Source organism: Bos taurus, chromosome 14 (genome assembly GCF_002263795.3).
Source record: "Bos taurus isolate L1 Dominette 01449 registration number 42190680 breed Hereford chromosome 14, ARS-UCD2.0, whole genome shotgun sequence".
NCBI classification, from domain to species: domain Eukaryota; kingdom Metazoa; phylum Chordata; class Mammalia; order Artiodactyla; family Bovidae; genus Bos; species Bos taurus.
The window spans coordinates 51,577,260-51,600,697 of NC_037341.1; the positions used below are offsets into that span (position 1 = coordinate 51,577,260).

Genomic DNA, 23,438 nt, shown 5'->3' on the forward strand with positions numbered 1-23,438 from the left:
GGTTTGGGTGGACTCTGGGAGTTGGTGATGGACAGGGAGGCCTGGTGTGCTGCGGTTCATGGGGTCGCAGAGAGTCGGACACTACTAAGCGACTGAACTGAACTGAACTGAACTAATCATATTGGTACAAATTAGCCAATGCAGTGGCTTATGACTAGAGAAATATTGAGAAGTTTCAACAGCTTCCAGATTTATTTTGATGCCTAAAAATACAGGTTTTATAATGGAAGATAAAATAACTTATACTAATCCATGCTTTCTATATTTTCCCCCAAGGAATTGATATAATATTTGTTACTTGTCAGATTTCAGACATCATCTTTCCTTGCCATCACTTTTTAAGACATGAGGCATATGTGCAACATCAAAGAACTTACTTAGAGGTTATGTTATTATATATCAGATATTTGGCTGACAGAAAGTATTTCTTAAGTTACAGACCTTTATTATGCAAATATGGAATAGTGTGAAGTTTGAACACTTGAATTGTGACATCAGGCAAGTCTGAGATTGAATTTTGTCCTATCACTGTTGGCCAAATAAACACAGACAAGCTATTGGGCAAGGCATTTTTTAAAACTTAGAAGTGAATATTCACTAGAATGTTTTAAGTATGGGGAAGCTATGGTTTAAATAGTAAAGAAATGCATTATTTAGCACAACATTCTGTCTAGAAGTATGTAAGCCTCAGGCATATAGTAATAACATTCATCTCCTGGCTCTGGGCATCTCCCTTTGTTAGCTTTGTCCTCAAACTATGCATTTCAAGATGGCTGCCGTAGCACTAGTGAATATATCCAGATCCAGTCACCTCCAAAGCAGACTGATTCTTTGTATTTCATTTGATCTCCTAGGAATATTTTCCCCACACCCTCCACCCCCACCAACACTCCAAGAAGATTGCTTCTCACCTTCCACTAACCAGAATTAGGTCACTTAGTAATATCTAATCTTACCCCTGACAGATGAAATGGAACTGCTAAGACTGGCATAGACTCATTAGCAGCCATTCCATGGAACTTAATATGGGGTCAGAAGTCACTAAAGCATGAGGATATAAATAGGAAGATAGGTAGCTGAACAAAATCAATGTCCTGTTTGGAAGAGAAAGGTCTGGAATGAACAAGTAAGATGGCTGTTGAATAAGCAATCAATAGTTTCTGCCACAATTCACCCATTTTGTTATCAAGTATTCATTCCTATCTGTACTTCTTTCTTTACATTCACTTTGAAAAACTTTTTATGTGAAAAAATGCTGCCTTCATTAATAGAAAAAAGAAAAAATGTTAGCCACTTACATATAAGTCTAGTATCTCCAAGTATTGTGCTGGCTTTTCCATTATATCCAGTTATAGTTCCACATTATCTGGAGACCTATAGCCAAAAGAGAGTTATCAGGATATCCCCAACAAATGTGATATCCGTGATAGTTTTAGCTTCAGAGGTCATTGGCTCATAGAACAATATAGTATCCTGCTGGTTAAGGAGGTTGGTGAAGACTATCTTCTATGGAAGGGGGATGAGCTCCTTGATCAACATGGAATGTAGCAGTACTCATTTTACCTCACTAGAACTTTTTCATCATCTGATACGGCTTCTGGTTCTAATTTGTGGTAATATATTTTTTTCCCTCTTGTATAATGCTGCCCTAGGACATCAGTGCCATTACATACAACAACTACTATTGCTTCTAAAACTGGATGTTTTCTGCTTTTGCCACCCTCTGCCAGAATCCATGGTTTGGGGAGCTTAGGTCTCAAGTCTGAATGCAGTCAATGAAGGGTAATATAACATCTGACCATATTGGGAGTACACTGTGCTTCCTACCAAGTTTCCTAAGTCTACAAACGATAGGAGGTTCAGGTTCTGAGTGGCCAAATTAATATATAAATGAACATTACATATAGTTTTAGGTTTAAAATAAAACAGTGCATGTGTGGTGCTGAGCCCAAGACTCACAGTGTTAATATTTAAATAAATGTGTGGGTAAATGATATAAAGAATATAACTAAGTAGAATTTCCATGGGACTTTATAAAACATAATGATGGAGAAGTCATGGTTTTAAACCCTCTGTAAATGATGGAGAAAGTGACAGTATCGAAAAATATATTCTATACCAGTTCTATCAAAATAACTTGTGAAAATCCATGTCTTAAGCACTATGGGAAATGAATGTACTAAGTATTTAATATTTAATATTATTACATATTTCTTATGTCTGGAAAGTCAGTGTTAAAAATGTGTGAGATTATTGTTGACTCCACTAGTAGTTTAAATATTCGAACGTAACCCTCAGTTAGCATCATATAACCGTTTGGAGTTGGCACTCCACACGTGGAAGCCAAGAGTGTGGCTTATTTGGTTAAAAAAAAAAAAATCAAGACAGTTATAAATTATCCTATATTTAGGTGCATATTTAGCTTTTTATCCAACAGTCCTGTGGCCCAAATGCAGTTTTAATTTTTCCCCACTCACAAATGACTAAGAACAAATAAGAGAGGCAAAATGTATGACATTTGTTTCTCTACTAATATGCATTGTATTCTTCCCATATTTCCTACTATATATTTCACCCATACTACCAGCTATATATGTAGAGAAAGTATTTATATTACACTGATTAATACTGATTTTCATTTGCTTTTCATTTAATTTTCATATTATACCATGGATAGATCATATTATACAAAGATAAAAGGATGAAAAATTGTTATTACAGGAAAATACAGAAAATTCAAATTTCACATCAAACTCCTTATGTTACTTATTACATTTTTGTGTAAACAATGGTTTGTTGCTTTGCTTTTGTTTTTACAAATTACTTTTATATATTTTACTGTTTTTTTTTCCCTTTTAGGAAATATTTCAATGTGTCATTATTGATTTTTACTATAACACTTTATTTATATTAATGTCTCCAACTGAGGCCAGTGTAATTTTTATTCTTTTATGCATAGATTTTACTTCTAAATAACCAGTCCAATAATGATGTTTAAACTAAGCTTGCAAGAATCAAACTAAAATGAAAGTGTTCTACAAATTCAGTCAGAATTTTAGCTTCTCAGTGATTCAGTGTCATTGAAACAGTTCAAGAATTATAAGTGTCTGAAATTTCAGTGACAGCTCAGTGGTTAAGTGCTTAGCTGAAAGTATATGGATGTTAGTAATTAATTCATCACTTAATTTAAAATGAAGCAGAGTGCTCATTGTTACATATATACATGCATGAATCTCAGTTAAAATTCAGGGAAAATAAAATCTACCATTAAATGGGTGTCCAAAATTTGTAGGACATGATTAAACGATAATGACTATCAAGGGTTTGGCATAGAAATAGCAATCAACCAATCAGTCACTTATTAAATTCCTAATTTGTATCTGCTAGCATGGCATCCGGTCCCATCACTTCATGGGAAATAGATGGGGAAACAGTGGAAACAGTGGCAGACTTTATTTTTCTGGGCTCCAAAATCACTGCAGATGGTGATTGAAGCCATGAAATTAAAAGACGCTTACTCCTTGGAAGGAAAGTTATGACCAACCTAGACAGCATATTCAAAAGCAGAGACATTACTTTGCCAACAAAGGTCCGTCTAGTCAAGGCTATGGTTTTTCCAGTGGTCATGTATGGATGTGAGAGTTGGACTGTGAAGAAGGCTGAGCGCCAATGAATTGATGCTTTTGAACTATGGTGTTGGAAAAGACTCTTGAGAGTCCCTTGGACAGCAAGGAGATCCAACCAGTCCATTCTGAAGGAGATCAGCCCTGGGATTTCTTTGGAAGGAATGATGCTCAAGCTGAAATTCCAATACACTGGCCACCTGATGCGAAGAGCTGACTCATTGGAAAAGACCATGATGCTGGGAGGGATTGGGGACAGGAGGTGAAGGGGACGACAGAGGATGAGATGGCTGGATGGCATCACCAAGTCGATGGATGTGAGTTTGAGTGAACTCCGGGAGTTGGTGATGGACAGGGAGGCCTGGCGTGCTGCTATTCATGGGTTTGCAAAGAGTCGGACATGACTGAGTGACTGAACTGAACTGAACTGAACTGAGCCTATAGACTTTTAAAATCATATAATACTAGACATTCCATGATTTTAAATGCAATGCACTCATGGCTCTACACAGAGAAGGCAATGGCAACCCACTCCAGTACTCTTGCCTAGAAAATCCCATGGATGGAGGAGCCTGGTAGGCTGCAGTCCATGGGGTCACAAAGAGTTGGACACTACTGAGTGATTTCACTTTCACTTTTCATTTTCATGCATTGGAGAAGGAAATGGCATCCCACTCCAGTATTCTTGCCTGGAGAATCCCAGGGATGGCCGAGCCTGGTGGGCTGCCATCTATGAGGTGGCAGAGTTGGACACAACTGAAGCGACTTAGCAGCAGCAGCATGGCTCTATTGTGAAATGACTTGACATAAAGTGGATCATATGATTTCTCTTTTGAAATGGTGACAGATGAGGTATTCTGAAAGGGCCTCCCACTGAAATACAAGAAAAACATTTTTCAATGCACTGGGGTTCACAACAAAGGAAATCTATAAAGCTGTTCTGGATACCATATAAACACAAGTACAATCATGCATATATAATTAAAAAAATGTGAACTGTAATGAAAGTAGGAGATGAAATGGAAAGAAAGCTTGGAGATGGGAAAAAAGCTTGGTTTTCCTTGTGGCAAATGGCAATAAATCTCTGGAATTAGGAAACTAAGACTGGGGCCCAGGCTCTTTGGATCAAGAGACTGAACTTGAAACCTCAGCATTCAGTTAAAAATGTCAAAGGATGTTAAACTGACACCAGCTTAATAGTGACCCTTGTATCCAGTTAGCAGAAGCTGAATGAAATTATACCCAATTTAAGACCTTCAGGATTCTCACAGCTTAAGCCCCAGTAAAAATCGGTTTACTGCTAAATATAACTAAATACTTAGTGAAGCAAGCCACCCTTAGCGCATTGCTAGAAACAACAGAGTTTCTTTGGGAACTCTGGATGTTCAAAAGCCCTCCCATATATGATGGAATTTAGATAGTAGCATCGGAGAAGGCAATGGCACCCCACTCCAGTACTCCTGCCTGGAAAATCCCATGGATGGAGGAGCCTGGAATGCTACAGTCCATGGGGTCGCTGAGGGTCGGACATGACTGAGCGACTTCACTTTCACTTTTAACTTTCATGCATTGGAGAAGTAAATAGCAACCCACCCTAGTGTTCTTGCCTGGAAAATCCCAGGGATGGGGTAGCCTGGTGGGCTGCTGTCTATGAGGTCACACACAGTCGGACACGACTGAAGTGACTTAGCAGCAGCAGCAGCAGATAGTAGCATGCATGCCCACTATAAGACACATGCTCAGAAAGACCTGAGAAGAGCCTAAGCTTTCACCATTAGTTGATCTGTGTGCTTAATGCCAGCTGCAGGTGAAGGCCAAGATCAGATCAGATCAGATCAGTCACTCAGTCATATCTGACTCTTTTCGACCCCATGAATCGCAGCACGCCAGGCCTCCCTGTCCATCACCAACTCCCAGAGTGCACTCAAACTCACATCCATCGAGTCAGTGATGCCATCCAGCCATCTCATCCTCTATCGTCCCCTTCTCCTCCTGCCCCCAATCCCTCCCAGCATCAGAGTCTTTTCCAATGAGTCAACTCTTCACATCAGGTGGCCAAAGTATTGGAGTTTCAGCTTGAGCATCAGTCCTTCCAAAGAAATCCCAGGGCTGATCTCCTTCAGAATGGACTGGTTGGATCTCCTTGCTGTCCAAGGGACTCTCAAGAGTCTTCTGCAACACCACAGTTCAAAAGCATCAATTCTTTGGCGCTCAGCCTTCTTCACAGTCCAACTCTCAAATCCATACATGACCACAGGAAAAACCATAGCCTTGACTAGACGGACCTTTGTTGGCAAAGTAATGTCTCTGCTTTTCAATATTGTATCTAGGTTGGTCATAACTTTCCCTCCAAGGAGTAAGCGTCTTTTAATTTCATGGCTGCAGTCACCATCTGCAATGATTTTGGAGCCCAGAAAAATAAAGTCTGCCACTGTTTCCACTGTTTCCCATCTATTTGCCATGAAGTGATGGGACCGGATGCCATGATCTTTGTTTTCTGAATGTTGAGCTTTAAGCCAAGACAGAATTGTAAATGATCTGGCTAGGTGTTAACAGAGTATCCCAGTACTGAGCCAATTTTCAAAGACTGAGAGAGTTCTTGCTGTGATCTGAATGCTTCTGTCCCTTCAATGTGATGGTATTAGAAGGTGGGGCCTTTGGGAGGTCCTGAGGGTGGAGCCCTCATGAGTAGGAATAGTAGAGACCCCAAAAGGCTCCCTAGACCAGGGTGCTCAACCCCAGGCCACAGTAGAGGTCCGAGGCCTGTTAGGAACAGGGCCACACAGCAGGAGGTGAGTAAGGGGCAAGCAAGTGAAGCTTTCTCTTTTGCTCCATCACTTGCATACCAAATGAACCATTCCCCCTTGCTCCCTCTTCCTGGTCCATTGAAACATTATCTTCCATGAAACTAGTCCCTGCTTCCAAAAAGGTTGAGGACCACTGTACTACCCTGGTCCCTTCTGCCATGTTAGGTAACAGCAAAAAGATGGTCTTCTGTGAACCAGGAAACTTGCTCTCACCGTACACTAAAACAAACAGTGCCAGGATCTTGGACTTCCAGCATTGAGAACTGTGATAAATAAATTTATATTGTTTAAATGCCACCTAGTTCATATTTTGTTATAGCAGCCCGGACCTACTGAAATGGGTATTCTTTTTTAGCTCCTTGAATTTAAAGAAATTTCAGTTAAAATGCTGGATGGAAATGAATCTTCAAAAATCAAAAACAGCAAACTCTGGGGAAGAGAGAGACTCTGATTTCCAGAATTACCACATTATGATATTCAAATACCTAGTTTTCAGCCACAACAAAGAAAATCACAATGTATGCAAAGAAACAAGAGAATATGGTCAAAGGAACAAAATAAACTGACAGAAAATATCCCTGAAGACATTCAGTCATTGAAATTATTATACAAAAATATAAAGCAATTGCATTAATTATGCTCAAACAGCATGATTTTTGATATATGAATAAAATGATATATGAATAAATGAGAATATCAATAAGATATTAATTATAAAAATGAAACCAAGTAGAAATTCTAGAGCTATAAACTATAATAACTGAAATTTATAAAGAAAAATACTGGAAGGTTTTGATAATTGGTGTGATCAGCAAAAGAAAGAATTGATAAGCTAAGATAGAACAGTTGAAATTATTGTCTGAAGAACAAAAAATAAAATAATAAATGAAAGGAACCAAAGGGACTGTGGAATATGAGCAAATGGAACAACAAATGTACTATGGGACTCTCAGGTGAAGAAGATAGAAATAATAGTATAGAAAGAATATTTGAAGGAAATAATGACCAAAAAGTTCACAAATTCAAGAGAAATGTGAATCTGTCCATCCATAAAGCTCAGCAAACTCTATGTAGGATAAGCTTAAAGTTATCCATACCTAAACATGTTATAGTCCTATTGTTGAAGGGTAAAATCAAAGAGAATCTTGAAAGCAGTGGGGGAAAAGTGACTCTTTAAGAAATCCTAAAAATATTAACAGTTGATTTCTAAAAGAAGAAGAAGAAAAGATGCTGAAACATGAGGAAAACAAAATCTTTAAATAATGAAAACAAAATTGTCAACCAAGAATCCTGTATATGCCTGTCAAAACTCCTTCAGAGAGGAAGGAGAAATCAAGATATTCTCAGATAAACAAAGCTAAGAGAGCACAGAACTAAACCCTCCCATCCATGATCAATTACTTTTTGACAGAGGTGCCAAAACCATTCATTGGGGAGATAATTCAGGGATACCTTGGAGATAATGTGTGTTCAGCTTTAACTAAATAAAATAAATATCATAGTAAATTGAGTCCCACAACATTTTATTTTGTTTCATTTTGCAGTGTATATAATAGTTATGTTTACAGTAAAAGTTCAGTTCAGTCACTCAGTCCTGTCCAACTCTTTGCAACCCCATGAACTGTAGCATGCGAGGCCCCCCTGTCCAAAACCAACTCCCAGAGTCCACCCAAACCCATATGCATTGTGTCAGTGATGCCATCCAACCATTTCATCCTCTGTCGTCCCCTTTTTCTCCCACTCTCAATCTTCCCCAGCATCAGGGTTTTTTCAAATGAGTCAGCTCTTCGCATCAGTGTATTGGAGTTTCAGCTTCAGCATCAGTCCTTCCAATGAATATTCAAGACTGATTTCCTTTAGGATGGACTGGTTGGATCTCCTTGCAGTCCAAGGGACTCTCAAGAGTCTTCTCCAACACCACAGTTCAAAAGCATCAATGCTTCTGTGCTCAGCATTCTTTATACTCCAACTCTCACATCCATACATGACCACTGGAAAAACCATAGCCTTGACTAGATGGACCTTCGTTGACAAAGTAATGTCTCTGCTTTTCAATATGCTGTTTAGGTTGGTCATAGCTTTCCTTCCAAGGAGTAGGCGTCTTTTAATTTCATGGCTGCAGTCACCATCTGCAGTGATTTTGGAGCCCAGAAAAATAAAGTCTGACACTGTTTCCACAGTTTCCCCATCTATTTCCCATGAAGTGATGGGACTGGATGCCATGATCTTAGTTTTCTGAATGTTGAGCTAAGCCAACTTTTTCACTCTCCTCTTTCACTTTCATCAAGAGGCTCTTTAGTTCTTCTTAACTTTCTGCCATAAGGGTGGTGTCATCTGTATATCTGAGGTTATTGATATTTCTCCTGGCAATCTTGATTTCAGCTTGTGTTTCTTCAGTCTAGCATTTCTCATGATGTACTCTGCATATAAGTTAAATAAGCAGGGTGATAATATACAGCCTTGACATACTCCCTTTCCTATTTGGAACCAGTATGTTACAGTATACTGTAGTCTATTAAGTGTACAATAAAATTATGCCTAAAAAATGGGTAATCTTTAATTATAAAATACTTTATGGGTATAGGGGAGGTAAGAATGGCAGTTGGAGTTTAGCAGATGCAAAATAGTATATATAGGATGGATTAATAAGGTTCTACTGTACTGTACAGATATTAAACTACATTCAATATCCTGTGATAAACCATAATTGAAGAGAATAAGAAAAATAATGTGTATAGGTGAGTCACTTTTCTGCTACAACAGAAACTAACACAACATTATAAATAAACTGTACCTCAAAGAAATTTAAAAAAATAAACAAAATACTTAGGAATAAATTTAACCAAGTGAGAGAGATGTACACTAAAAAACATTTTAAAAATAATTTATTTGTAAAAACTGGAATTCATGCACCTCCACTAGCTTTGTTCGTAGTGATGCTTTCTAAGGCCCACTTGACTTCACATTCCAGGATGTCTGGCACTAGGTCAGTGATCACACCATTGTGATTATCTAGGTCGTGAAGATCTTTTTTGTACAGTTCTTCTGTGTATTCTTGCCATCTCTTCTTAATACCTTCTGCTTCTGTTAGGTCCATACCATTTCTGTCCTTTATTGAGCCCATCTTTGCATGAAATGTTCCTTTGGTATCTCTGATTTTCTTGAAGAGATCCCTAGTCTTTCCCATTCTATTGTTTTCCTCTAGTTCTTTGCATTGATCGCTGAAGAAGGCTTTCTTATCTCTTCTTGCTATTCTTTGGAACTCTGTATTCAGATGTTTATATCTATCCTTTTCTCCTTTGCTTTTCGCTTCTCTTCTTTTCACAGCTATTTGTAAGGCCTCCCCAGACAGCCATTTTGCTTTTTTGCATTTCTTTTCTATGGGAATGGTCTTGATCCCTGTCTCCTGTACAATGTCGCGAACCTCAGTCCATAGTTCATCAGGCACCCTATCTATCAGATCTAGGCCCTTAAATCTATTTCTCACTTCCACTGTATAATCATAAGGGACTTGATTTACGTCATACCTGAATGGTCTAGTGGTTTTCCCCATCACTACGAACAAAGATAGTGGAGGTGATGGAAGTCCAGTTGAACTATTCCAAATCCTGAAAGATGATGCTGTAAAAGTGCTACACTCAATATGCTGGCAAATTCGGAAAACTCAGCAGTGGCCACAGGACTGGAAAAGGTCAGTTTTCATTCCAATCCCAAAGAAAGGCAATGCCAAAGAATGCTCAAACTACCGCACAATTGCACTCATCTCACACGCTAGTAAAGTAATGCTCAAAATTCTCCAAGTCAGGCTTCAGCAATATGTGAACCGTGAACCTCCTGATGTTCAAGCTGGTTTTAGAAAAGGCAGAGGAACCAGAAATCAAATTGCCAACATCATAGAAAAATGCTGAATCATAGAAAATGCAAGAGAGTTCCAGAAAAACATCTATTTCTGCTTTATTGACTATGCCAAAGCTTTTGACTGTGTGGATCACAATAAACTGTGGAAAATTCTGAAAGAGATGGGAATACCAGACCACCTGATCTGCCTCTTGAGAAATCTGTATGCAGGTCAGGAAGCAACAGTTAGAACTGGACATGAAACAACAGACTGGTTCCTAATAGGAAAAGGAGTTCGTCAAGGCTGTATATTGTCACTCTGCTTATTTAACTTATATGCAGAATACATCATGAGAAATGCTGGATTGGAAGACACACAAGCTGGAATCAAGATTGCCGGGAGAAATATCAATAACCTCAGATATGCAGATGACACCACCCTTATGGCAGAAAGTGAAGAGGAACTCAAAAGCCTCTTGATGAAAGTGAAAGTGGAGAGTGAAAAACTTGGCTTAAAGCTCAACATTCAGAAAATGAAGATCATGGCATCCGGTCCCATCACTTCATGGGAAATAGATGGGGAAACAGTGGAAACAGTGGCAGACTTTTTTTTTCTGGGCTCCAAAATCACTGCAGATGGTGACTGCAGCCATGAAATTAAAAGACGCTTACTCCTTGGAAGGAAAGTTATGACCAACCTAGATAGCATATTCAAAAGCAGAGACATTACTTTGCCAACAAAGGTTCGTCTAGTCAAGGCTATGGTTTTTCCTGTGGTCATGTATGGATGTGAGAGTTGGACTGTGAAGAAGGCTGAGCGCCAATGAATTGATGCTTTTGAACTGTGGTGTTGGAGAAGACTCTTGAGAGTCCCTTGGACTGCAAGGAGATCCAACCAGTGCATTCTGAAGGAGATCAGCCCTGGGATTTCTTTGGAAGGAGTGATGCTAAAGCTGAAACTCCAGTACTTTGGCCACTTCATGCGAAGAGTTGACTCATTGGAAAAGACTCTGATGCTGGGAGGGATTGGGAGCAGGAGGAGAAGGGGACGACAGAGGATGAGATGGCTGGATGGCATCTCTGACTCGATGGACGTGAGTCTGAATGAACTCCAGGAGTTGGTGATGGACAGGGAGGCCTGGTGTGCTGTGATTCATGGGGTCGCAAAGAGTTGGACATGACTGAGTGACTGATCTGATCTGATTTTTTTAAAAAAAAGCTAACCATCATCTATGCCTTTAGTGAGTCATAATCATTTAGCTGCTGAATCATCTTGCCTTGAAGTTGATGGCTGTAGCAATTTCTTAAAATACATCACTATTGAAATTTGCCACATTGATTGATTCTTCCTTTCACCAGTGATTTCTCTGTAGCAGGCAATTTTTGATAGCATTTTATCCACAGTACTTTTCAAAATTGACTTAATTTTCTCAAATACTACTACTGCTTTATCAAATAAGTTTTTATACTCTAATTTTTTTGTTTTCATTTCAACAATTTTCAGAAAATTTTCACCAAGAAGGGATTCCATCATGTTCTTTGCTCATCCATAAGAAGCAACTCCTCATCATAAAGTTTTACCATGAAACTGTAGCATTTCAGTTCCACCTTCAGGTTGAATTTCTAGTTATAGTTCTGGTGTTTTTATCGCATCTGCAGTGACATCCTCCACTGAAGTTTGAACCCTTCACAGTCCTCCATGAGGGTTGGAATCAACTTCTTCCAAACTTCTATTAATGTTGATATTTTGCTCTTCCCATGAATCACAAATGTTCTTAAAGACATCTAGAATGGTGAATCCTTTACAGAAAGGTTTTAATTTACTTTACCCAAATCTATCAGAGGATTTACTTTACCCAGATCTATTCAGAGGAATCACCATCTATGTCAGATATGGCCTTATAAAATTTTTTTCTTAAAAAGACTTGAAAATAAAAATTACTCCTTGATACATGGGCAGCAGAATGGCTGTTGTTTTAGCAGACATGACAACATTAATCTTGTTTTATAGTTTCATCAGAGCCCTTGAGTGACCAGCTGCACTGTCAATAAACAATAGTATTTTAAAATATATCTTTTTCTTTCCTGAGTAGTAAATCTTAACAGTGGACTGACAATATTCAGTAAACTGTATTGTAAACGGGTGTGCTGTTTTCAGGCTTTACTGTTCCATTTATAGAGCACAGACAAAATAGATTTAGCATACTTCTTAAGAATTCTAGGATTTTCAGAACAGTAAATCAGTATTGGCTTCAAATCAGCTACCTATACCCCTAACATCAAGAATGAAATGGCAGTCCACTCCAGTATTTTTGCCTGGAGAATCCTCTGGACAGAGGAGCTGGCAGGCTGTAGTCCATGGGGTCACAAAGAGTCGGACATGACTGAGCAAATAAACAGCATACCCTTAATGAGCGAGTCAGGTTGCACGTTGAAGCCAGGCATTGACTTCTCCTCTCTAGCTATGAAAATCCTAGATAGTGCCTTCTTCCAACACAGGCTTCCCTTGTGGCTCAGCTGGTAAAGAATCCACCTGCAATGCAGGAGACCTGGATTCAGTCCCTGGGTTGGGAAGTTCCCCTAGAGAAGGGAAAGGCTATCCACTCCAGTATTCTGGCCTGGAGAATTCCATGGACTGTATATAACTGATGGGGTCACAAAAAGTCAGACATGACTGAGCAATTTTCACTTCACTCCTCTTGCAACACAGGCAACAGTTTTGTCTACACTGAAAATATACTGTTTACTGTGCCACCTTCATTAATTGTATTAGCAAGATCTTCTGGATAAGTTGCTGCGGCTTCTGCTGTTTACCTTGTACTTTTATATTATGGACATGGTTCTTTTTCCTTAAACCTTATGAACCAACCTCTGCTAGCTTCGAACTTTTCTTTGCAGCTTACTCACTTCTCTGAACCTTCATGAGACTTGATGAGAGTTTAGGGCCTTATTCTGAATTAGACTTTGGTTTTGAGAATGTTGTGACTGGTTTGAACTTCTATTCATGCCACTAAAAGTTGCTCCATATCAGTAATAAAGCTATTTCACTTTCTTATCATTTATGTGTACATTAGACTAGCATTTTTAATTTCCTTCAAGAACAGCTTCTTTACATTTACAACTAGCAACTGATGCAAGAGGCCTAACTTTTGGCCTTACTTGACTCTAGACATTCATTTCTCACTAACCTTAATCATTTCTAGTTTTTGATTTAAAGTGAGGTATGTGGGACTCCTCTTTATATTTGGACACTTATAAGCCATTGTAGTGTCACTGGTTGGCCTAATTTCAATGATATTGTCTCTCAGGGAATAGGGAAGCTCAAAGAGAAAGAGAGATGCGGAAAAGGCTGTCAGTTGAGCAATCAGAATACATTTGACGTTTATCATTTAAGTTTACAGTTTTAAGTGGGTATGGTTTGTAGCTACCCAGAACCATTACAAAGTAATATCAAAAGTCACTGAGCACAGATAACCATAACAAATGTAAGAGTAATAAAAACATTTGAAATATTGTGATAAATATCAAAACATGACACAAAGACATAAAGTATACAATTGCTGTTTTAAAGGAAATGATAAAGTAAGCTTGCTTAACAGTTTTGCCACAGAACTTCAGTTGGTAAAATATAAAATATCTGCCAATAACAATAAAGCAAAGTGCAATAAGGGGAGGTTTTCTTGTAGTTGGGCTTCCCTGGTGGCTCAGATGGTAAAGAGTCCACCTGCAATGCAGGAGATTCAATAAATGGTGCTGGTAAAGTTGGATAGCCACATGCAGAAAGAATTAAATTTGATTCTTACTTGTACTGTATACAACAGTTAAATCAGAATGGATCAAAAATCTAAATTTAAGTGCTTAAAGTATAAAATTCATAGAAGAAAAAAATAACATGATATGGGATTTTGCAGTGGCTTCTTAAATATGGCACAAAAGCACAAGCAACAGCAACAAAAAATAAATAAAGTGGACTTCATTACATTAAAATTTTTGAGGCATCAAAGCACACTATCATAAGAATGGAAAGATAATTCACACAATGGGAGAAAATATTTGCAAACAATATAGCTGATATAGGCAATTAATATCTAGAATATGTAAAGAGCTCTTACAATTCAGCAACAATATAACAAATGACTTAATTTAAAAAGAGGTAAAAGATAAAAAAATAAGTTATAGAGGATAAAGGACTCAAATAGATAGTTACCCAAAACATACAAATGGCTAATAAATACATGTAAAGATGTTCAACATCATTAATTAGAAAGATTAAATTAAATCCACAGTAAGCTACAAGAATGGATATAATAAAAACAAAACAAAAAGCAGTGAGGTATATAGAGAAGTTGGAACCCTCGTGAATTCCTGGTAGAAATTTTGAATGTTCAAAAGTTCTGGAAAACAGCTTGATAGTTCTTCAAAATGTTAAATTTATGACTCAGTAATTTCACCCCTAGGCATATATACAATAATTGAAAACAGAGATTCAAATAGGTACTTTTATACCATTCTACATAATAACAATACTCATCATAGGTTAAAGATGGAAGCACGCCAAGTGTCCCATCAATTGAATAATGGTTAAACCAAATTAGGTATAAATGTACAATGGACTTTATTTCTTGTGACAGTGACAGTCTTTATTTTCTTGGGTTTCAAAATCATTGCTGATAGTGACTGCAGCCATGAAATTAAAAGATGCTTCTCCTTGGAAGAAAAGTTATGACAAACCTAGACAGCGTAATGAAAAGAAGAGATGTTACTTTGCTGGCAAAGGTCTGTATAGTCAAAGCGATGGTTTTTCCAGTAGTCATGTATATATGTGAGAGTTGGACCATAAAGAAGGTTGAGCACTGAAGAACTGATGTTTTTCAACTGCAGTATCGGGCTTCCCTTGTGGCTCAGCTGGTAAAGAATCTGCCTGCAATGCAGGAGACCTGAGTTTGATCCGTGGGTTGGGAAGATCCCCTGGAGAAGGGAAAGGCTACCCACTCCAGTTTTCTGGCCTGGGAATTCCAGGACTGTATAGTCCATGGGGTTGCAAAAAGTTGGACACGACTGAGCGACTTTCACTTTCACATGCAAGTCCCTTGGACTGCAGGAGTATGAACGAGTCAATCCTAAAGGAAATCAATCTGAAATATTCATTGAAAGGACTGATGATGAAGCTGAAGCTCCAACACTTTGGCCACCTGATGTGAAGATCTGACTCATTAGAAAAGATCCTGATGCTGGGAAAGACTGGAGGCAGGGGGAGAAGGGGATGACAGGGACAAGATGGTTGGATGGCATCACTGACTCAATGGACATGAGTTTGAGCAAGTTCCAGGAGATGGTGAAAGACAGGGAAGCCTGGCATGCTGCAGTATATGGGTTCACAAAGAGTCAGACACAATTGAATGACTGAACAACAAACAAATGGACTGTTATTCAACCATAAAAGGAATGAAGTTCTGATACACACTCTGCAATGCAGATGAACCTTGAAGACTTTGCTTAGTGAAGTAAATCAGACACAAAAGGGCAAATATTGTATTATTCCACTTACATAAAATATCTGGAATATGCAAATTTGTAGGGTTAAAAAGCATATTGGAAGTTACCAGGATAAGGGGGAAAGGGGAAAACGGGGAGTTATTGGTTAATGGTAACAGGTTTTGGTTTTGTATGATGGAAAACTTTCAGAAAAAGACAGTACTGATGGTTCAGAAAACCTGAAAAAAAAAATAAATGGCAAACATAAAAAGATAATTTGATTACTAATGAAGAAAATGCAAAAAAAACTTCACTTTTTATACCCTCTAGATTTGTAGAACTAATGGAATATAATGTACACAAGTTGTGGACATTTAAAGTGATAAGATAGTTTTCAAACCACATGGCATGATATTTTGAAATTTAATTTTGAGTGTTATTACTCAGAAATTATACTCATAAGTACACACTTAATGTAGAGATATACTTGTAGATTTGAGCCAGAAAATAACCATGTTGCTTATTATAGCAAAAGCAATGGGAACAACTAAATCTCTATTAATAGAAAATTATTAATTGAGAGTACTTATATTTAACTCAATGTAGAATAGGCAAACCTTTCCTTTTAAATCATAGCCATTTAAAATTGTGTTTTATATATTCTGTATTAAACATGACCAAAACAGATGTTTTAATTATTATTATTATTTTTCATAGCTTTTCTTCCAAGGAGCAAGTGTCTTTTATTTTTTTTTATTTTTATTTTTTTAACTTTACAATATTGTATTGGTTTTGCCATACATCAACATGCATCTGCTATGTGTATACATGTGTTTTAATTAATGCTAATAAAAATAATTTTAAAACATCAAGAAATAGACACAATAAAAAGTTGGGGTTTTTGTTAAAAAGGTAAAAATAGGATATGGAATCTGTCATAATTTAAATAATTTAAAAAATTAAGGCATTTTTCATTTTTCTCTAGTACTATTGTAGCCTCAACTCTTCTGAAACTTTATTATAAATTACTTTTTGCTCTAAGCATAGTTATTTATAGGACAATATTTATGTAATTTCTTCTGTACAGATTCTTAATTAAATTATTCTCTAAAATGTTATATTAGGTTTTGAATTTCAGAATTGCAATTTAATTAAATATGAACTTTTACATAAATATATAAACAATAAATAAGTACAGGATTATATTTGGATAAGAACTAATATTAAATTGCTTATCATGATATAATATGTCTCCCAAAGATTTGTGCTCCCAATTTTGCTGGCAAAATATAATATAAATGAGGGATTCTATTACCAAAGAATACACAAAAATAATCCTGATGCCTTTAAATTTAGTGATCTAGGTTCAAATTTAGTTCTAACATTTTTTAAGCTTTACTATCTAGTGGCAATTTTATACTCTATGCTTTTCCATGCTAGCTTATTTTTATTTACAGTAAACCACTCTCCACCTACATGTGCTTTTTATAAAACCTTCTCAAGTTAGATTTACATTCAAATTCCTCAGATAAGAATGTTCTATAAACAGAAACTATGTTATGTCATTGATAAATTATTACAGAAGATATGATACTATAAATAAAAATTATAATGAGTGAACATTAGAAGTATTCTTATATGATTTCCTGTCATAGTATGAAATTCTTATATAGATAGCTATGGACATATAGATACATAATATGTCTGCAGGGCATTTTAATGTTTTTCTGCCTTTGTTCTCTTGTTTGCTTTTAATATATAATGAGATATATTTGAGATACTTGTTTCTGTTCATTGGTAGGTTATCCAGATAAATTTTGAAGAATTTGACCTGGAAATTGGCTATGATACCTTGACAATTGGTGATGGGGGTGAAGTTGGAGACCCAAGGACAGTGCTCCAAGTGTAAGTTCTCAATGTTTCTTTCTTGATTTAGTCTATCAGTTTCTTGTGAAATTTTACCTTTTTTTTTTTTCATTGATTCTTCTCACTACCTCCAACAGAAAGAGCATAGTATATTATTTATTATCATCAATCTGCATATAGTATATTTATTAGTCCTTTTAATAAGGCTTAATATACTTGATCCACACATAGTTACTTAGAATCCATTTCCAGAAGGGGGCCTAGGGTGAAATTACAGACAGGCTGATTGGCCTTATTTTGGAAAATACTTTTACCTTCACAGAGTAATAGAATAGAGTGGGGGAAAAAAAATTATGAAATTGCCCAGAGAGAGTACTACTAGTACTAAAAACTGATGGGTGTTGCAGTTTATTGGAGGCTTAATCATACCTGGTCATCATCAGTATCTGTGAAAGTTAATCAGTGGTTTGACATGAAGTAGTAGTAGTAGCAGTAGTAGTAGTAGAGCAGTGAATAGCTCTCAGAGTTGAGCTAATATACTGCAAAGGTTCTTAATGTGAAGAAAAAAGAAAAAAAAGGATGAACTTATATTAAGTAAAGGGAAATGTTAGGAACTTATTGTCCAGTCGCTAAGTTGTGTCTTAACTCTTTGTGACCCCATGGGCTGCAGCACACCAAGCCTGCCTGTCCCTCAACCATCTCCCGGAGTTTGCCCAAGTTCATGTCAGTTGAATCAGTGATGCTATCCAACCATCTCATTCTCTGCTCCCCTCCTCCTTTTGCCTTCAGTCTTTCCCAGCATCGGGGTCTTTTCTAATGAGTCAGCTGTTCACATCATGTGGCCAAAGTATTGGAGCTTCAGCTTTAGCATCAATCCTTCCAATGAATATTCAGGGTTGATTTCCTTTAGAATTTACTGATTTGATCTCCCTGCAGTCAAAGGGACTCCCAAGAGTCTTCTCCAGCACCACAATTCGAAAGCATCAATTCTTCTGCACTCAGCCTTTTTATGGTCCAACTCTAACATCCGTACAGATTACTGGAAAGATCATAGCTTTGACTATATGGATCTTTGTCAGCAAAGTGAAATCTTTGATTTTTAAAATGCTGCTAAGTTTGTCATAGCTTTCCTTTCATGAAGCACAGCATCTTCTGATTTCATGGCCTGCAGTCATGGAAATAGTATATACTGTATTTTTTCACTCTGTGTTTTAGGAACTTGTCTGTCACCTAATCCTTGGCTATCCATTCCAATAATCTATCTCGGATAGGGGCAAGAAAAAATTTTCAGGGCTAGTGTATTGTTTTCATGTGATAAATCTCAAAAGGTTATGATATGCTTTCTCTCAGTATCCCTTTCATAGCTGTTGATTTGCAGTTCAGGCTTTATCAATGTGGTGTTTCTCAAAAATGGGGTCTTTTGCAAATCACAATTACTTGATGCACTCTATAAAACATAAATTTCTGAACCCCTCCCACTGTGTCTGTTAACATCTGCTTTATATATGTAGGTGTTCTTCTGATAGGTACATCTAAATTAGTCCCTTAGTGAGAGTGAGGGAGACCTAAGAGACAGAAAGATAATATATTACATTTAAATAACCAGAACACTATGAGATGAGTGCACACACATGCACACACAACCACACATTTTTAGATTAGACCTCAAAATTATATATATGTATATATATATACATATATATAATGTTTTTGTAAATCTCAAAACAATAAAGGGCAATGGTCTTAACTATAATTTTAGATACTAAGAGGAAAACCCTTAATATTTTAAATAAGCCATACATTTTCTAAAAGAATAAGGACTCTGTTAATTGAAAGAACTTCTTTGTAAACATGTCACAGTCCATAATTTTCTGCATTCCTTCTTTTTTTGAGAATTTTGAGCCCATGCTCATTTGACCTTAGTTACTTCAAAGAAAATCTTCTAAGTATTTTGTTAGTGGATTTGCTGGGTTTTTTTAATTCTTATGAAGTGTAGATGTTGTCTCTATTTCCTTTTATTTTGGAAGATAACATGAATATATTTTAAATAATTTTAAAATCCCTGTGTTGTATGAATCAGACCAAGTAGCAGATCAGAAATATAATTAAAAAAATAGGTTCATAATTGATTTTTAGAGTGATCCAAAAGTTAGCTACACAACATAAGACCAGATAAAGAACAAATATGTTGATGAGAAGAAGTTTTATAACCCCTGTGAATTCAAGTGGAATTAGTTGTATCTTACAGACTATCTGCTACTGGCAGAATGAATGAAGAAAAAGTTACATTTTCCCTCTTCTCATGTTCCTGTTATCATATTGTCCCTAGTTTGCATAGGAGTTCTACTTCTTCACTTATAATTCTTTCACTCTGAGAAATTATCTTAATTTTGAAAAGTCTGTGTGATTATTTTTATATTTGTCTGTAACCACAGATATGTATCTTAAACATGTTTTTCTTCCTCAGAGCAAAATTACATATTTCTGAAAATATAACTCTTTTTTCCTTGGGTAAAGATGACTGCAGCAGAACTTAGATAGCACCTACCTCCTGTGTACATATGTGCTCAGTCGTGTCTGACTCTTTGTAACCTCATGGACTATATCCTGCCAGGATCCTCTGTCCATGGAATTCTCCAAGAGAGAATATTTGAGTCAGTTGCCCTTTCCTCCTCCAGGGGATCTTCCTGACTCAGGGACCGAATTTGCATCTCCTGCGTTGACATATGGATTCTTTACTGCTGAGCCACCTAAGAGGCCCCAACTAACTCCTAAAAGTGTTCAGATAAAAGTCGTTTGAGTAGCTAACAGAGATTTTACAAAATTGAAATTAGATCAAAATTCCTTTGAACTTCAAGACTCTGTGATAAGAGAACCTAATAGAATTGTATCCACTCAAACTGTTGCCTTTGTTTTTCAGTTGCTAAGTTGTATCCGACTGTTGGCAATGCCCTGGATTGCAGCATGCCAAGCTCCTCTGACTTCCGTTATCTCCTGAAGTTTACTCAGATTTATGTCCATTGAGTCAGTGATGCTGTCTAACCATATCATCCTTTGCTGCCCTCTTCTTTTGCCTTCAATCTTTTCCAATATCTGAGTCTTTTCCAATGAATGGGCTCTTCGCATCAGTTGGCCAAAGTACTGAAGCTTCAACTTCAGCATCAGTCCTTCCAATAAATATTCATTGTTCATTTCCTTAGGGATTGACTGGTTTGATCTCCCTGAAGTCCAAAGGACTGTGGTCTTCTCCAGCACCACAATTCAAAAGCATCGATTTTTCAGCACCCTATCTTCTTTATGGCCCAACTCTCATATCCATACATGACTGTTGGAAAAACCATCACTTTCACTGTATGGATCTTTGTCTGCAAAGTGATGTCTCTGCTTTTTAATATGCTGTCTAGGTTTGTCATAGCTTTTTTTCCAAGGAGCAAATGTCTTTTAATTTCATGGCTGCAGTCACTGTCCATAGTGATTTTTGAGCCCAAGGAAATAAAATCTGTCACTACTTCTACTTTTTCCCCTTCTATTGGCCATGAAGTGATGGGACTGGATACTATAATTTTAGTTTGTTTAATGCTGAGTTTCAAGTCAGCATTTTCACTCTTCTCTTTCACCATCATTAAGAGGTTCCTCTTCACATTCTGCCATTAGAGTGGTATCATCTACATATCTGAGGTTGTTGCTGTTTCTCCCAGCAATCTTGATTCCAGCCTGGCATTTTCCCGTGATGTACTCTGCATACAAGTTAAATAAGCAGGGTGACAATATACAGCCTTGTCATGCTTCTTTCCCAATTTTGAACCAGTCTGTCATTCCATGTCCAGTTCTAACTTTTGCCTTTTGACCCCATAGGTTTCTCAGGAGGCAGGTAAGGTGGTCTGGTATTCCCATCTCTTTAAGAATTTTCCAGTTTCTTGTGATCCACACAGTCAAAGACTTAGTGTAGGCAATGAAGCAGAAGTAGATGTTTTTCTGGAGCTCCCTTGCTTTCTCTATGATCCAACGAATGCTGGCAACTTGATCTCTGTTTCCTCTGCCTCTTTGAAACCCAGCTTGTTTATCTGGAAGTTCTGGGTTTATGTGCTTCTGAAGCCTAGCTTGAAGGATTTTGAGAATAATGTTGCTAGTTGTGAAATGAGCACAGTTGTACATTTTCTTTTTGGAACATGGAAGCATGAGGAAGTGGTCCCAGCCCCTGCTTGCACCTGGTCACCCTCTATTCCCAAACTCAGCTCTGTCCTTCACGATGCATACAGACTTCCCAGACTATACATTCTAACTGCCCACACCTCCCTGCAAATGGTGCCCCCTGGGTCTAGAGTGCACATACAGTCTTGTGTTCTGACCCTGAGAACATGGACCTGGAAAAAGGCTTATGAGGGTCCAGGAAGCAGGAAATTCCAGGGGTACTAGTTTTCAGGGAGTTGTAGAACAGTACTTTTTAAACAAACTGTAAAATAAAAGATTTGCTTTTATTTTTAATTTGTTTTGGACTGATACTTTTACAAAATGAAACAAAAAAATTTAGAAAAATAAAATAAAAACACATATAAATACATTTCCAATTTTTTATTATGAAATTCACCAGACAAAATTATTCTTTTAAATTACTCTAGAAGTTTAAAAGATTTAGTCCTAATTCCTATTATTTTCTGTTCTTACCATGTTGCAGCTGGAAATTAATCTATGATCTCCCAGGGGGTGTGGACAGGCACAACCCTGGGCAAGAGGTGGGCTACAGAAATGGTCAGAGGAAAGGATCAGGGAAGGGGTCTATCTTGCCCAAGTTTCAAAATAGTGTTGAATTTTTATTGTTCAGTCATTCAGTCATGTCTGACTCTTTGCGACCCCACGGACTGCAGCACACCAGGCTTCCCTGTCTTTCACCATCTCCTGGAGCTTGTTCAGACTCAAAGTATTGCATATGGCATGATAAATTGTCAACAAATTATTTTTAAAAAATTAATTGAAAATAATTTATTTGAAATAATGCTGTTCTAATGGGTAAAATAGTCTCCATTTAAACATTTTATTTAGCAATGTATTTACTCGTCTATGTATTCCATTTTGCATTTTTGTTAAGTGTGATCCACATGCTAGAGATTTAACTTTTGGCATTAAAACTAATAAATTTACTTAAAAATTTAGATATGCTGAAAGTCAGGAACATAGTAAAACATGGACAATGTGTTCATTTAACAGAGACCCATGTAATATCACATTTGAAAGTATTTTTTAAGGGGATGAATTCAGTCTATATATTTAAGTTTATAAGTTCTGATTAGGTTAATAAACACATGATATCTCAGTTTTTAAAATATTTAACAGATAAAGGAAAAATCCATCCTATTTTATTTACGTCATGGAATTGAATTAAGCATTGGAATTACATGATGCTTCTGTTTCCAGTTTTCTTTTAATATTTAGGTTCTAAAAGTTAAAATTGATTGTGATATTCTATTCCATAAAAAATATAGTCCATATAGTCATAACATGTTCAACAGCTAAAATAATCCTCTAAAAATGAATTATGAAAAATTTTTTAAAAATAATTTTTATGATTTCTTTCCCTGAAGTACAAAGCATATCATTTTTGCAATTCAGCAACTTAAAAATAATTTGAGTGTGCTGTATCTGTTTACAATGTAAAATTTAATTCTCAGATATATTGGTAGTATGTTCTAACAGCACTCTTCCCTGGGACATCTTTTTATTTTAAATATGTGTAATTTAAATATACATGCATGTCCACACACATACATAACCTATTTTGTGCTGATATATTTTAAGTTAATATTTTCTTTATTTTAATAATATTAAATGCATA

At 36.8% G+C, this 23,438-nt stretch overlaps 1 protein-coding gene across 1 annotated transcript in view; it reads left to right on the top strand.

Moving 5' to 3' along the window:
• CSMD3 (CUB and Sushi multiple domains 3) overlaps positions 1–23,438 on the top strand; it is a 1,470,240-nt gene that overhangs the window by 771,709 nt on the left and 675,093 nt on the right. Inside the window, exon 12 of the mRNA NM_001424929.1 lies at positions 17,544–17,647. Coding sequence (NP_001411858.1) covers positions 17,544–17,647 — 104 coding nt within the window. The remainder of the gene's footprint in view (positions 1–17,543; positions 17,648–23,438) is intronic.